Consider the following 16,106-nt stretch of genomic DNA (forward strand, 5'->3'; position numbering starts at 1 on the left):
ATTGTGACATATATTCTCCATCCCCTTTGACTTGATTTTGGCAAATATTTCTAGACAACTGGTTTAGCTAGTTATGGCAGTAAGAAGAGACTTAGAGGCTCAACTTTTGGGTGAGCAGATGAGTGAAAAGTAAAGTAAAAGAAGCCTGTATTTAATATTTGAGAAAATTTGGATGCAGAAATTCTCATGAAAATATTACCAAACCAAATTCCACAATAGTGAAAAGATAATATACCATGACCTAGTGGGATTTATTCCAGGGATGCAAAGATGGCTCAGTACCTGCAAATTAATCCACATGATATATCACATTAACTAAATGAAGGGTAAAATCATATGATCATCCAAATAAAAACAGAAAAGACTTTTGACAAAATTCAACATCCATTTATGAAAAGAAAAAAATCCTGAAGCAAGGGGATATAGAGGGAATGTACTTCAACATCCATATATGACAAATCTCTAGGTGACATAATCAACAGTGAAAAGTTTGAAAGATTTTCCTCTAAGATTAGGAACAAGACAAGTATGTCCACTCTTGCCAGTTTTATTCAATGTAGTTTTTAGAAGTCTAAGCCAGGTGGAAAAAAGGCATCTAATTGCAGATTGAAAAGAAAGAAGTAAAACACACTGTTTGCAGATGACATAATCTGTATAGATGGTCTTCAATTTATGATGTGACTTACAAAATTTTTTGACTTTAGAATGGTGTGAAAGTGATTTGCATTCAGTAAAAACTGATTAGGCTAAGCTATAATGTTCCATAAGTTAGGTGTATTCAATGCATTTTTAAAAGATTTTATTTATTTTTTAGAGAGAGGGGAAGGGAAGTACAAAGAGAGAAAGAAACATCAATGTGTGGTTGCCCCTCATGTGCCCCCAACTAGGGACCTGGCCCACAACCCAGGCATGTGCCCTGACTGGGAATCAAACTGGTGACCCTTTGGTTTGCAGGCCCACACAATCCACACTGAGCTACACCAGCCAGGGCTATTAAATACATTTTTTACTTAGAATATTATTAACCTAAGATGAGTTTATTTGGACATAACCCTATCATGAGTCAAGGAACATCTGTATACAAAAGACCCGAAAGATTCCAACAACAAAAAAAACTGTTATGACTAATAAATAAATTAATTAATTAATTTTTAAGATTTTATTTATTTAATTTTAGAGAGAGAGGAAGAGAGGGAGAGAATCATCAATGTGTGGTTGCCTCTTGCGCCTTGTACTGCAGACCTGGCCAGAAACCCAGTTATGTGCCCTGACTGGGCATCAAACCAGTGACCATTTGGCTCACAAGCCAGCACTCAATCCACTGAACCACACCATCCGGGGCTAATAAATGAATTTATTAAGTCACAGGATAAAACGTCAATATACAGGAGTTTTATACACTAATAATGAACTATCAGAAAAAGAAATTAAGAAAATATTTATAATTGCATCAAAAGGAATAAAATACCTAGGCATAAATTTAATCAAGGAGATGAAAGACCTATACACTGAAAATTACTAAGACATTGTGATAGAAATTGAAGAAGGCACAAATAAATGGACATAATTTTGTGCTCATATATAGGAAGAATTAATATTGTTCAAATGTCCCTACTACCCAGTGCAATCTACAGATGGAGTGTAATCCCTATCAAAATTCAAACAGCTTTTTTCTCACAGAACTAGAACAAATAATTGTAAAATTTGTATGTAATGACAAAAAGTACCTTGAGTAGCCAAAAAAAATCTTGAGAAGGAACAAAATTGGAAATAGCACACTTTTTGATTTCAAACTATATCACAAAGCTGTATTAAAACAAATCAAAACATTGTGGTTTCGGCATAGAAATTGATACATACATCAATGGAACCAAGTAGAGAGCCCAGAAATACTTGTAAACTCACACATACGTGATCAATTAATCTTTGACAAAAGACAGCCTTGTCAGTAAGTGGTGGTTACAGCCACATTTGAAAGAATGAAACTAGACCAGTGTCTTGTGTCTGCCATACATAAAAATTAACTCAAAATGGATTAAAGGCTTAAATGTGAGACCTGACACTATAAAACTCCCAGAAAAGAAAAAAAAAAAAAAAAAAGCAGTAAACCCCTTGATGTCAGTCTTGGCATTGAATTTTTGGATCTGACTACAAAAGCAAAGGCACCAAAAGCAAAAATAAACAAGTGGGACTATATCAAACTGAAAAGTTGCACAGTAAAGGAAACCATCAAAATGAAAAGGCAATCTACTGAATGGGAGGAAAATATTTGCAAATTATATATTCAATAAGGGGTTAATATCCAAAATGTATAAAGAACTTAGTAACAAAAAGACAGTTTGATTCAAAAGGGGCAGACAGAGGATACAAATAGACATTTTTCTAAGGAAGACATACAGATGGCCAGAGGCACGTGGAAAGATGTGCAACATCACTATAATGATCAGGGAAATGCAAATCAAAACTACAATATGATACCACCTTGCGTCTTTTAGAATGGGTACTAGCAAAAAGACAAGAAGTGTTAAAGATGTGGAGAAAACGGAATCCTGATACATTGCCATTGGGAATGGGAATTGATGCAGACATTGGGTCCCCCTGGAATTTTTAACTCTTAGACTTGTCCACACTGACAAGCAATTCATCAGTTATGGTTCAGGTTTTCCTACTCAGTATTGCTTCCTGCTACCATTTCTACTCATGGGTTTCCTCCCCACTAAGATGTGATTCTTTGTGTCTGCCCCCCTGTCTTTCTCATTTGGGGGACAGCAGTTTACACTGTGACTTGACTTTGATGAATCTAAGAAGAGGTGTTGACTTATCATTTTGTTTAGCTTTTTGCTCATTGTTAGGATGGAGTGGCAACTTCTAAGCCACTTACATGTTGGATCGGCAACTGGAAGGCAACTGGAAGTTAACTGGAAGTTAAAATCAGTAGTTTCCTTTAAGTAAATACTGGCCTGCCATTGCTGAAAAAACAAAGCTAAGGATGTTTGTACTTTAGGGTGTCAAACTCATTTTCACTGGGGGCCACATCAGCCTCGTGGTTGCCCTCAAAGGGCCAAATGTAATTTTAGGACTGGATAAATGTAACTACTCCTGAACAGCTAAGTGAGAGCTCAGTGCTGCTGCCGGTTGGAAACAGAGTGCTGGGCTAGATAAAACAAGGTGTAGGGCCGGATTTGGCCTGCGGGCCTTGTGTCTGCCAGCTGTGTTTTTAGACTGTGGTTTAATGCCTTGATGGCAGTACCTTATGGACTCAGTGCAAAGCAATGCCAACCTTTTCAATATCCAGGTGATTACAAAGTAAATAAAGATAATAAATGCCCTAGCAGCTAGTCTATCTAACTTTGAAAACAATGGTGCTGGTGAATGATTGGTTGACCCACAAAACACTGCATAGGTATAAAATACACAAGACAAGTTTCTTAGAAATTTGATAAATGGTAAAAGTAAGTAGTTCTTTAATACAGTAACTCTTTGGTAAATGGATGTGTTCTCCTAAAACTAATTTTGTTTGTTAAAAGGAATCAAAATTGTTTTTTTCAATTATAGGGTAATGTTAAGCATAAAGACCATATTGACCATCAGAAGGATAAAGTTGCTTTAACTCTGGCTCGTCTAGCCCGCCATGTTGAAGTGGAGAAACAGCAGAAAGAAGAGAAGAATAGAGCATTTAGGGTATGTAGCTATTTTAATTGGTGTTTTACCAAATTATGGAATTGCTTACAATAAAGTTGTAAGGAGGAATTTGTAATCAAAAAAAGTATAATTGAAACCATGTTCAGCAAGGACTCTAGATAGTGCATCAATTTAGTAGTAATTCATAATAGTTTTTTACGTCTCTGTTTTTAGTTTGTTGGATTCTGATCATATGTGTGTACGGGAAAAAGAGGAAAAATAGAATTACTTGAGTGGACTTTATTTCTGGGAATTAAAAATCATTGGGTTACTCAAAGCAAATGAGCAATAAAAAAGGGTTTATAGTTACTTTATTGCAAGAGTGAAAATTGTCTATCAGTTTTATAAATATAGGCTGTGGCAAAGTTACTTTCTACTAAATAGAGCCAGATCACTTTCTCAAACTTCAGCTTGTCCTTTCAGATTAAATTGATTACTAAAAGGAAGAAACTTGAATCAGGGTTATAGAAGAGCTATGTGGAAGATGAAGCCTAGTTTAGAAACTCATGTGATACCAACTTTTTCCTTGACTTGCTTTAGAAAGTCCCAAATGAAATTACTTAAATAACTCCCCCAGCATGTGTATTTGGAGTAGAATGTTAATGAGTTTGTTTAAAGAAATTTTCATAGTAGGATTTTAAAAATGGAAATTGAAATTGTGAGTTTTTCAGCAACTGTTTGGATTTTAGCAGGTCACTTAGCTTTTATAGACTTTGAGCTTTAATCTGTAAAGGAGCAGAGTTGAAGATGATTTCCCAGGTTGAGATAAGCACTACGACTTTATAGTTTTAACATCAGTTTTTGATTCCTTGATTATTTATTCATTGGTTATTATAAATAAATATATATACATATTTTTATAACCTGTTTCATTGTCATCTAACTTGATAAAGAGTAAGTTAATCTTTAGAACTAGGTTTGTTTGGGGACTTTAACTTTATCATGTAGTACCAATTAAATTAGAGCATAGTATTCTAGTTGTATGTTTAAAATGCTCAAGACATAAAGATATTTTAAAAACAGAATTTTTCTTTTCTGGCAGAAACACTTCATTTTTAAGGAAGATTCTTTTCTGAAGCTATGTTAAGTGTGTTGTTTATGGGTCGAAGGGATAATGTTTTTGAGAGAGGAGTGGTTTGCAGGCTGCCCTCCCTTTCTGCAAATTTCCTGAGTGGTACTAGCCTTTTTTTCCCAGGCAGTGTTAATGGACACATAGAGAATAAAACTTTCATGATGAGTTCAGAATCTTATAGTCACTGTGACAACTAAGGTTTTTCTCAAAGGTAGTTTTAGCCTCCATCTATGTAAATGTTCATTTGTTGAATCAAAGACTTTACCTTAGCATTGAAGAGTTTTTTGAAATTCTTGTTTAACCAATTATAAAGAGTAAATTTATTTTCTCTAGGAGAGAAACTCACACAGGTGCTTTAGCTCATTGTTTGCTAACCATTCATGACTTTTTTTGTTGTTCCTATTTGGTTCCCTTTATGGATAAGTTATTTTTAAGAAACTAAATGACAGAAAACAAAAACTACCCAGAAAGGAAGATAATGAAACTGAAATAAAAATACTTTTTTTGAAGAATTCTAGTGATAACTCTAACTAAAAATAGTTAATAGCAGAAAAAGTCTTTCAACTATTCTAGGTGTCTGTAAATGGTGGGTATCTCACTATTAAAGTAGATTGTCCATCTTTTATGATGGAGGGGTTTTAAAGGAAAAAAAAAGGAAATCATTAAAATCTTTGCAGGATAAATCACTTTCAGGATATTTATCACAGCAGGATATTGTGCTGTGCTGACTAGTTAACAAGCTACCAGCTTTGCTTATTGATATTTCTCAATTTAAGATGACTTGCAAAAAGTGAGGTAACCCTGAAGTTTGTGGAAGTAGCTTTGTGATACAGAAAAAAGGTGGCTTATTTGGAGATGATTTCAGCCAGCAATTTTTTTTTTTTTTGGGCATTGACTGTGTTTTTGCCATAGAGTTAAAATTCTATTGTCAAAAGTGCCAGAAAACATTTTTTAAAAACATGTTTTTTCTTAAATTATTGGTAATTGTTTAAAATATGTAGGCTACTAGTAATATTTAATCTCATATGGTAATTTAATTTAAGAGTTTTTATTGTGATAGATTTTTATAAGGAACATTGATAAATGGTTTAATCTTATAAATAGGAAAAAATCTTTATTTTTGAATAAACTAACTTTGTTTCCCATAGCATGTTATTCAGAACACTGATCCTATAGGATACATTTGAAAAAAAATAATAGGTGAATTATTAAGATACTGTCTGTTCTCTGGATGGAAAAATCACAGGCATGTTAGTACTTTAAGGCTTTGGAAGTCCTGCACTAAATGAACCTTTTAAACTTTATTTTGAAACCAGTGTTTCTATACTTAGTTAAGTTGATTATAGAGGGATTTTTAAAAAAATTTTAATCATTGTTCAAGTACAGTTTTCTCCCTTTTACTCCCATTCCAGCCCACCCACCCAACCCTCCCCACTTCCCTCCCATTACCACCTTCCCCCTAGTTTTTATCCATGTGTCCTTTAAATTTGTTCCCGTGAACCCTACCCATTCTCCCCTGAAATTCCCTCTTCTCTCCCTTCTGGTCACTGTCAGTCTGTCCTCTATTTCAGTGTCTTTGGTTATATTTACAGAGCGTTTTTTAAATATACAATGCACATTAACATTTTTGAGAATTCATCTTCTATGTCTGTACTTTGAACAATATTGTAAGACTTTTTTTTCAGATTAAAATTTTAAATCTCCCTGTCCTTCTACTTACAGAAGAATCTGTTCTGTTGCTAACTAGGCCATTCATTATTCTGACTCATGTCTTACAAATCTAATGTTTGTGAATTTGTTATTTCTTTTTGAGAACATAGGCTTTTTGAGGTGCAGCATGCTGTACTGTTTAAGTGCATGGATCCTAGAATCAGATTGCAGGAGTTTAAATCCTGGCATTGTTCTTTTTCCATGGGCAATTTGTTTGACCTTTCTGTACTTGTTTCCCATTATAAAATGGGAACAACCATAGTATCTATTGCACAGTTATTGTGAGAATTTAAAATCCTTTTAAAACTGTTCCTGTCACATGGTAAGTGTTAATAAATGCTAATTGTTAGATACAGCATGATTAGAGAATGTGCAAATAGATTTATAGGTAATATATCTAGAAAGATTTAGAGACTTCAGCAGTCTGAAGCATCTAATTTAGTGTTTGGCACTGGCCTACTGCCTGTTTTTATAAATAAAGCTTTATTGGAATGTAGCTATACCCATTTGTTTTACACATTGTCTGCGCTGCTTTCATACAACAGTGGCAGAGTTACAATAGAGACTGAATGGGCAACAAAGCCTAAAGTATTTGCTATCTGGCCCTTTATGGGAAAATTTGCCAACCCTTGGTTTAAATGTCAATAAGTGCTTTATATTGGCACATATTAAGTACTAATAAGTGTCTGCTCAAAGTAATACTATTCACTGGACAATAGTATTTTTAATAGTATTTTTAATAGGCTTCTGTGACTTCAGACTATACAGAGTGGGGCAAAGGTAGGTTGCAGTTGTGAGTACATGAAACAGTGTATTCTTGTATTGTTATTTATTAATCATTGTATTATTTTTCCATACAAAAAACTGTATACCTACTTTTGCCATACCCTGTATGTGGAAAATTGGGAAAAATATAAAAGTTTAAAAATGAAACTACTCATTGATATCTTTATTCCTAGAGATTGAATTTAATGTATTATTTTCAACCTTTTACCCCCTCTACAGATATAGTTACATATAGCTTAAAGTAATCTTTGTTTATATTTGGCCTTATTTTTTTAATACTACTTGGTGGCCTGCTTGATATCAAGTGTGTCCCTACTTCATTGAAAAAGTTTGGTTAGTGTTTCTACTGACTTTAATGAAATGTACTTACCATAATTTACTTAAACAGTGTGCTGTTATTAGAGATGTAGATTGTAGTGAACTTTGTGCAGATATGGATAAAATGGGATCACCATCTTAGAGCATGAACCTTTGTTTTTGACTTATCTCTTTGGGACCTAGATGTGGAATTCCAGAGATAAAGGGTAATCAGTACTTTCTAATCACCGAAGTGTCAAAATCTTTTTCTCAAGGATCATAGTTAGTAATCATAGTTAGTAATCATAGTTAATTGATTTTTTCCCTTAATATCTTTAGGAAAAAATAGATTTTCAGCATGCTCATGGGTTGCAAGAATTGGAATTTATTCGAGGACATTCTGATACAGAAGCAGCAAGACTGTGTGTGGACCAGTGGCTAAAAATGCCAGGTATTCTTTAGAGCTCAGAGTGGAATGCTAAGGTTACCTAGCTTCTCTAAAGCTTTAATATTTAAGACATTATGTTCATTTATTTGGTTGCTAATGAGCATATAAAATATTGAAATTTAATTTTAGTAATTCTTAATAATGGCCTACTTTACCAATTATCTTACTGCTTGGCAAAAGTATAACATGAATGTAAATAATAAAGGTCATCCTTGAGCTCTTTAGGTATTGCTCATTTATTCATATGATTTTACAGTTATCACATGAAATAGTACATGTGTCTGTTGGAGGGTGTATAACAGGTTATTTGAGGTCAGGGAAGGTTTTCTGAGGAAATGGAATTTAAGCTGAGATCTAAAGGATTATAGTTTACTCATTTGTCAGGGTAGCCTATGTAGATATTCTGTAAGTAAGTGTCCACATGGGAAGCTCAGCTAAAGTATTGGGGTAGCCTCTTCTTTACTTTGCAGATCTGAGATTCTTGGAAGAGTTTCACTGAAATATTTTTCCCTACTAGATAATTTCGGTGGAATTTTTAGGAGCCAGTAGAACTATCTCACCATGACAACTTTTCTAGTCTGTCTTGTAGAAGATCCACTAAGCCCTTAAAGGCTTGGGATATCCATGGAAACTTTTTAATGTGGATTTAATTCAGCAGGACATTCGTTTAACTGCAGAAAGTCATTAGAAATATGAATGCATGCAGTTCTCAACTTTGAACATGGATATCTTTTCTGAAGTTAGTTTTCAGAGTGCTTTTTCAAAATAGAGTCAAACTACCACTTATACAATAATTGCAATAGTTTGTAGATATTTTGACACTTGGCCATTCCCTGACCTCACTTAATCTCCCTTATTTCCCTTTTATCACTTAATCTATTTGTGTCTGGCAAATTTCTACCTCATTCATGTCCATTTTAAATGCCTTTTCCTCTTTTTTCTTACTTTCCTGTGGGGTTAGCCCCACAGGTAGTACTCAACACTACAGGTCGCTAGGTTTATTTATTCTACTTAAGTTTGGTTGCTCAGCCTTCTTTGATCCCACAGTGCTTTATTTATTTCTAATACAGGGTAAATCTGTTGTATTGGACTGATATGTTTACCTGTCTGTCTCTTCCACCACACTATATGTATGCTCTGTGGGGATGGAGACCAATGTTTATTAATCCTATTTAGTGTTGGTGCCTAAAAAGAATGCTCAGTATAGAGATGCTCAATAAATATTAGTTGAATATTATTATATGAAAGGAGTCTGTATAAACATTTTTGTGAACACAGAAAACAAGCCTAGAACTTGGGCTCTAAGTGTGTCTTCATTCAGCTATATAAAGGAATTATTTGCATTCCATACCTACGGTACTTTAGCAGAAGAGACTTAGAAATTATGGTAAATGGTTTTACCTCTTGGAGTGTTCTTTTACGGATATAGCTTAATAATAAAAAAAGTCTTCCTTGATAGCCATGCATTCACTTTTCAGTAGTTGTTAATGACTAGCTCTGTGGGTTCACCTTAGCTGCCTGAGAATTACCTGGGAACTTTTAAATACATTCCTGTGCCTCACCTCCAGAGATAATTAAGGCATCTGTAGTTTTGAGAAGATTCCTAGGTGATTTTGATAGGAAAATGGGCTGGAACTACAAGCCTTTTATCACCTGTAAGATCACTTCTAAAAATCATTTACCTCATATGAATCTAACACTTCCATGTCCTGTCTAGAATGTTTGGGCAGGTAATATGCCCCTTTAGGCCTAATCCCTGGCCTCCAGATTGTCAGAATATTTTAATTCATTGTACATTGAATTTATGATACCTGTTTGTGTATTTGCCTGAGCAGGCCAGATGAGAACAATGAGTCATTTGGCTGTCTTTATGATCCTTGGCAAGACTTGGCATTTTATATATCTTTAGGTTACACCTGGTTCATTAGTGGATGATGGGCTTGAGCCTGGAGTTAAGGTCTTTCGTTATGCTCTTTTTATGTGAATGTTTCATCTTTTTGCTTGGTCCTTGCAGCACTATAAAGCTGAAGCCTGGGATCGATTGCTAGGACAGCTGCTTTAGCATTGGGCTATATTTGGTATGGGTATTTATTTTTCATAAATGGGCTTTAGAGTGATGAGATCTTTGAACAAGTGTATAGCTGGGGGAAAAGAGATGAGCCATTGTACTCTTTAATTTTAAAAAGTGAGATTCTACTTCTCAGTAACATTAAGGGACTCGTTCAATCTATTCCATAAGTATTCAGCTATTATAATCCATTTTTTAAATCACTCTAACTTTAGAAATCTATCAATATCTTTTATAGGCCTTTACAGTTAGGCCAGTTTGCATATATTTGAATACTTAATAACTTAAAAACTGAATATATACTATTTAAGGAAAAGATCTGTTTAAATCTCTCTGTACATTGCCTTTCCATAGGTAGGTAAAGCTTATTTTCTTTCAGTTGCTTTTTCTATTAGAGCTTCTATTTGGCAAATAAAGGTTTTAATGGGCAACATCTAGAATGTGGATGGACAATAAATAAAAGTTGCCCTCCCTGACTGGTGTGGCTGAGTGGATTGAGCATGGTCTGTGAACCGAAGGGTTGGCAGTGCTATTCCCAGTCAGGGCACATGCCTGGGTTGTGGGCCAGGTCCCCAGTACGGGGCCCTCGAGAGGCAGCCACACACTGATATTTCCCTCCCTCTCTTTGTCCTTCTCTTTCCCTCTGCCTAAAAATGAATAAATAAAATCTTTAAAAAATTGCCCTAATTCTGACTGCATTTAAAAATTGTGTTGTCATTTAATGCCCCCAAGATTAAAGTGTGAGTAATGCCGTGCTGTTCATTGTTTGTTGGCGGAGCACATTCATAAGCATTTTGGCAGCTTTTAAATGTGGTATTCCCTACAGAAGCATGAAAACAGAAGCATGAAAAGGCAGTTGAAACTTGAAGCATATATAACCATTTGGGGATCTTAAGACTAGTGATGTTAAAGGAATAATATTCTACTCTAGTTCAATGCTCAGGGGCTTTGAAGAAACTGGCAAAGATATACCCAGTTTTCTGTTGTATGAAATAGTTAAGGCATTTAATTTAAACAATCCACAACAAACAATAATAAAGGAGAGTAAAAAATCAAACTATCTTTATATTAGAATCCTCCTGGCAGTTATATAATTCTTTACTTACACAACATAATTCTAAATTTTCCACTTATGCTATGTATTGGGAGTTCTATGAGAATGATATTTGGCCAAGGGTATTAGTATATAAGAGTTGTGTGACTGTAAGACCAAAATTATAAAGAAAAGAGATGAAGAATGGGCCAGGATAAGAGGGAATTAAGAGAAGGTAATGATGGACAAACTGATGGGTTAGCCAGAAAGTTTTAGATTTTTTTGTACGATGGCTCTAGTAATGCTTAGTTGTCTTTAACGTCATTCAAAACAATTTTGTTAGACTGTATTGTGACAGCTGTCATATCAGCATGCATTTAAAAAACTTACCAAAATTGGTGAAATTTTGTGCAGCCATTTTAATATTGAAGATATGCAACACTTTCATTGTATTATGCTTTATGATATCAAGGAATGCAATAACACAACTGAAACACACAAAATGATTTGTGCAGTGTATGGAGAAGATGCTGTGACTAATTGAACATGTCAAAAGTGGCTTGTGAAGTTTCTTGATACTGTTGACATTTTGGCCAAATAATTCTGCACTGTGGGGTTGTCTTGTGCATTGGAAGATGTTTAGCAGCACTCGGGCTTCTACCCACTAGAAGCCAATAGTGGGAGATAGCTGACACACTCAAAATGTCCAAATTAGTAAAGTTACTGGTGAACATGAACAATGTGTCTTTTATTTTATGAAAGAAACAAATGGACTTTTTGTCCAACCCAATATTTTCTAATTGGTTTTGAAAGGAGAAATAAATATAAAGAAGACAATGACAAGTAAATCTTTGCTTTATGTTCTATAAATATGTTATTGCTGACACCTGCATTACTTGATGTCCAGGCTAGAGCTTCCTTGTTCTCTCTGCCTGTCCCCACTCTCTCAGTTACATTGTTGAACGAACTTTTCATAGAACCCATATCCTCTATTATATAGCCACTATAATGTATTTAAGACAGTTAAAAGAGAAAATAAGAGTTAGAAGAAAAGATCTTTTATAAATGAGATCTTGTTAACTTTTATAAATGAAAAGGGAGGTAGGGTTTCTATAGAGCAACTGATTTTCTAATGCATTTGATCTTTGATATTTCTTGGATGTTTAATTTAAGGAAACAGATTTTTTTCCTCAAGAGAAGGCTATTTGAAGATGTTGACTGCTTTCCTTGTCCCAAATAACTATGTACTTTTAGTTTATTATCTCTTTTGTAAGAAAGCTTATAAACATTTAATTATGATATACCTGGTTGATGCCATATCATAATTTTCATTGTTTTGTCATAATTTTGATTACCAGTCCAAAGTATAAATATCTGAAATAGGAACTTAAGATTTTATACTCTAATGATGCAGGACTCAAAACAGGCACAATTAATTCTGGAACAAAAAGTTCATTCCGAAGAGGAGGCCAAATGCGGGTGTCTGGGAAGCCAATTTCATGTCCCATAATGCACTGTAACAAGGAATTTGATAATGGGCACCTTCTCTTAGGACATTTAAAAAGGTAAGCATGATATTCGGAATAGTGGATGCTGAAGATCAAGTGACTTACAAAGTGATTTCATAAAATGAAAGCATGATGTGCCTCTGTCATTGTGATTATAGCTTTATATTCCAAATTCAAATTGTTTTGTGGTGTTATGATGTAATTATTTACAATTACATTTCTTAGGTTTCTTAGAAGGCTTGATGAAGTCAGATTCTTCTAGTGATATTTTGTCTTTAAAGGCATGTAGCTATGAAATATGTACTTATTTCTAAATTTCTCATACAGTTCTGTACAGTTTTTTCATTGCTGTGCAGTTGGATCAGTTTTAGAGATACCCACCCCATAAATGTGAATTTCAAGAGGCATGAAACACAGATGTTTAGCCTAAAGAAAGCTATACAGCATTGCAAAATAAATGCTAAAGGCAACCCAAATGTAGCAAAATTAACAATAAATATTCTGTTTATGAAACCTATCTTAATAATTTACTAGATTTTTGAATAGTAGAGCATGAGAAAGTAAATATCAAGAAAGACAGTATTAAAGTCATTAAACATCTTATCTTCACAATCCCTTTCTGATATTGACTAGTTCAAAGAAGGGAATTGAGAGGAAATCTGAGTCATTGTCTTTTCCATATGTCTCATCCTATTTATGCCTTACTTTACCAAGAGAGGTTTCTAGGGGCAGCTTCAGCATTCTATAAATAAGTGGGTAGTGTGCTGTACCTTAACTATTTTAGAAAGTCCTCAAGGCAGTTTAAAATGACACAAATTTTTTACATGGTTAAAATGAACATTGAAAGGATTAAAAGCCATTTTTAGGAAACTGGTGTGTGTCAGAAATCTTGACATGAGCTTATTATTTCAGTGGTTCATTTTATTTTATTTTTATTTTTTATTTTCAATTATACATTTCATCAAAAATAGTTAATTTAAAATGTATACATTTGTTGGGAACCGCCCTGCCTGGTATCAGAAGCTATAACCCCCGCCAAGGCTAAGGCTGAGGGAACGAGCTTGGACCATAAGCCACCAAGGAGACAGGCTTATATCCCTGGCAGGAGCGCTGCTTCTGCTACTTCATCCATAACTGGCCCCCAATGCTTGGTCGGTTAGCCAATGACGAGTAAGATTCCCCAAGGGGGGAACCACTTAAGACAGGCACGATAACGTGGGAGGCCCCCAAGGAAGAACTTTGGGGGCTATAGCAAAAGGGGGTGATGGACCCTTGCCCCTCGGCTTTGACAAAGCCTGAGTGTTCATTGTCTGTGAGAAAATCTCCTTATCTCTTGGTTGCCATAGTTCCCTTGCTCCACCTAAGCCTGAAACAATGACAGGGTGGTGCAGCACTGTGCTGGAAAGGGCGGGTTCCCTGGGTGATCAGGCCTAAGAAAGAATATGTAAAATCCTGTGAAACCTGCTTTGTTTAGAATGCTCTCAATTGAATGATAAGGGTCCAAGGAAGAAGTAAGTTTGTTCCTTCAAGTTTTTTATAGCTCTTTGACCCTGACTCAAAATAGGCCCTCAGATTTCCTTGTTATCTATTATTTGATCCTTACTTCCTGGCAATGAGTAATGAGCTTTACCTGAATTGTTATGCAAATGAACCCAATAACAGGCGCTCTCCCCTAAGGGCGCTCTTTCTTAGAGAGGGTGGCTGATCCATCCCTGTTTCCCCACAGGACTCAGTTGTCTCTGTGTATGTTTTTCTCATGTCTTGACGAGCCATCCACAATGTTCCTTGGTCACTGCCGGTCGGTGGCTGCAACATACATTATTAAAAAAACATGTTATTGGTACAATACTGAACTTTTCATACATGGATAGTTTAAATTGTACTTACTCTTAAGCAAAGTGGCACCTTTATTTTCCTTGATAAACATTTTGCTTAAGAGTTGAGTCTCTATTGCCTTTTGGTGAAACTTCATGAGATTTGGTATCCTTAAGTAATTAAGGCTTCACAGCTCACCAAAGAAAAAAGTTAAATTAGCAGACTTACTGCCTATTCACATTTGACAGTTGTGATCTGCCTTGGAGAAAGGCAGCCTTAGTGGATGCCTTTATCTCCTCAAGGAAAGTGTACCTCCTATTGACACTCAGCCAAGGTCATAGCAAATGTCCTTTCTTCCTGAGTTTTCATGGTCTCCAGTGGTTCATTTTAAATTATTTGTGAGCTTTATGGTAAACAAGTCAAGAAGAAAAGATGGTGACTGTATAGTTTTCAAACTGGAAGTTTACCAGTTTGGCAAGACATTCCTAAATATATTTTATGGGATCTTGATCGTTAATGAAATCTTAAGCTAACTGTTAGTCGCTGTCTGAAGGGATTGTTTGGCTTATGCAAATCACTTGATATTTCCTAAATATGAGAAACATTATTTAATATTTCAGTAAAAATGTATAAAGTTCTGAATATGTGTGTGTGTGTGTGTGTGTGTGTGTGTGATTAGCTTAACAAATGAAGCTAAATAGCTCTACCCTTAGAATATGGGCTTTTTTAATGTTACCCCTCTTTTGCCAAGTAGGTTTGATCACTCTCCATGTGACCCAACAATTACACTACATGGACCTTTCATCAGTTCCTTTGCTTGTGTAGTATGTTATAAAAATTTTGCTACTCAACAACAATATAGGGAGCATCTTTTTTCTAAGGTAAGAACATGTCCTAAGAGTATTATTTTTCTTGCTACTGTTAAAATTGCAATCACCAGTGATACACATAGGATCAAAATTGTGATTGTGAAGAATAAAATGAATTGGAACATTAAATTTTGTGGGCAGGTAAACTTGATATTGGAAAACCAGCAGTCCTAAAGATTATCACAGAACCCTTCCTTTTTTGGACTTGCTTCATGAAGTTACATTACCTTATTTAAGATGCCCTGTGAGTTAGTCTTAAGTCCATTGCTTTTCACTGCCTGTTAAAATGTTGGAGCCATGTACTGAATAACAGTTCTTTTATTAATGCTAGCATTAAGAAATAGATCTAGTACTTAAAAGGCGTTGTTATGTAACTTTCATTAAGTGTTATAACATCTCAAGGAACATGAGTTGATTCCTGATATATGAAAATCCATGAAATGTACAACTCTGTAACAAATATTTACTATATTTGATACTAGATATAGCTCTCAATAAATGCTTCTTTTTAAATTTATTTAAAAAATTTTTATTGATTATGCTATTACGGTTGTCCCAATTTTTTCCCCTTTGCCCACCTCCACCCACACCCCCAGCTCCTTCTGGTGACCCCCTCCTTTGTTCATATTCATGGGTCACGCATATAAGTTCTTTGGCAACTTCATTTTCTGTAATTGCTCTTAACATCCCCCTGCCTATTCTGTAATATCAATTTATGCTTCTTAATCCCTTCACCTTCTCCCCCATTCCCTCAGACTCCCTCCCCACTGGCCACCATCCCAAAGATCTCCATATCTGTGATTCTTTTTCTGTTCTGCT

General features: G+C 35.0%; 1 protein-coding gene across 5 annotated transcripts in view; it reads left to right on the forward strand.

Annotated features, from left to right (window-relative positions):
* The window catches only part of ZNF451 (zinc finger protein 451), a 91,501-nt gene that overhangs the window by 22,429 nt on the left and 52,966 nt on the right, over positions 1-16,106 (forward strand). For all 5 annotated transcript variants that reach the window (XM_036024291.1, XM_028510261.2, XM_036024292.1 and 2 more), the window contains exons 4-7: positions 3,556-3,681; positions 7,886-7,997; positions 12,510-12,660; positions 15,173-15,299. In XM_036024291.1, coding sequence (XP_035880184.1) covers positions 3,556-3,681; positions 7,886-7,997; positions 12,510-12,660; positions 15,173-15,299 — 516 coding nt within the window. The remainder of the gene's footprint in view (positions 1-3,555; positions 3,682-7,885; positions 7,998-12,509; positions 12,661-15,172; positions 15,300-16,106) is intronic.

This window comes from Phyllostomus discolor, chromosome 4 (genome assembly GCF_004126475.2).
Source record: "Phyllostomus discolor isolate MPI-MPIP mPhyDis1 chromosome 4, mPhyDis1.pri.v3, whole genome shotgun sequence".
NCBI lineage: Eukaryota > Metazoa > Chordata > Mammalia > Chiroptera > Phyllostomidae > Phyllostomus > Phyllostomus discolor.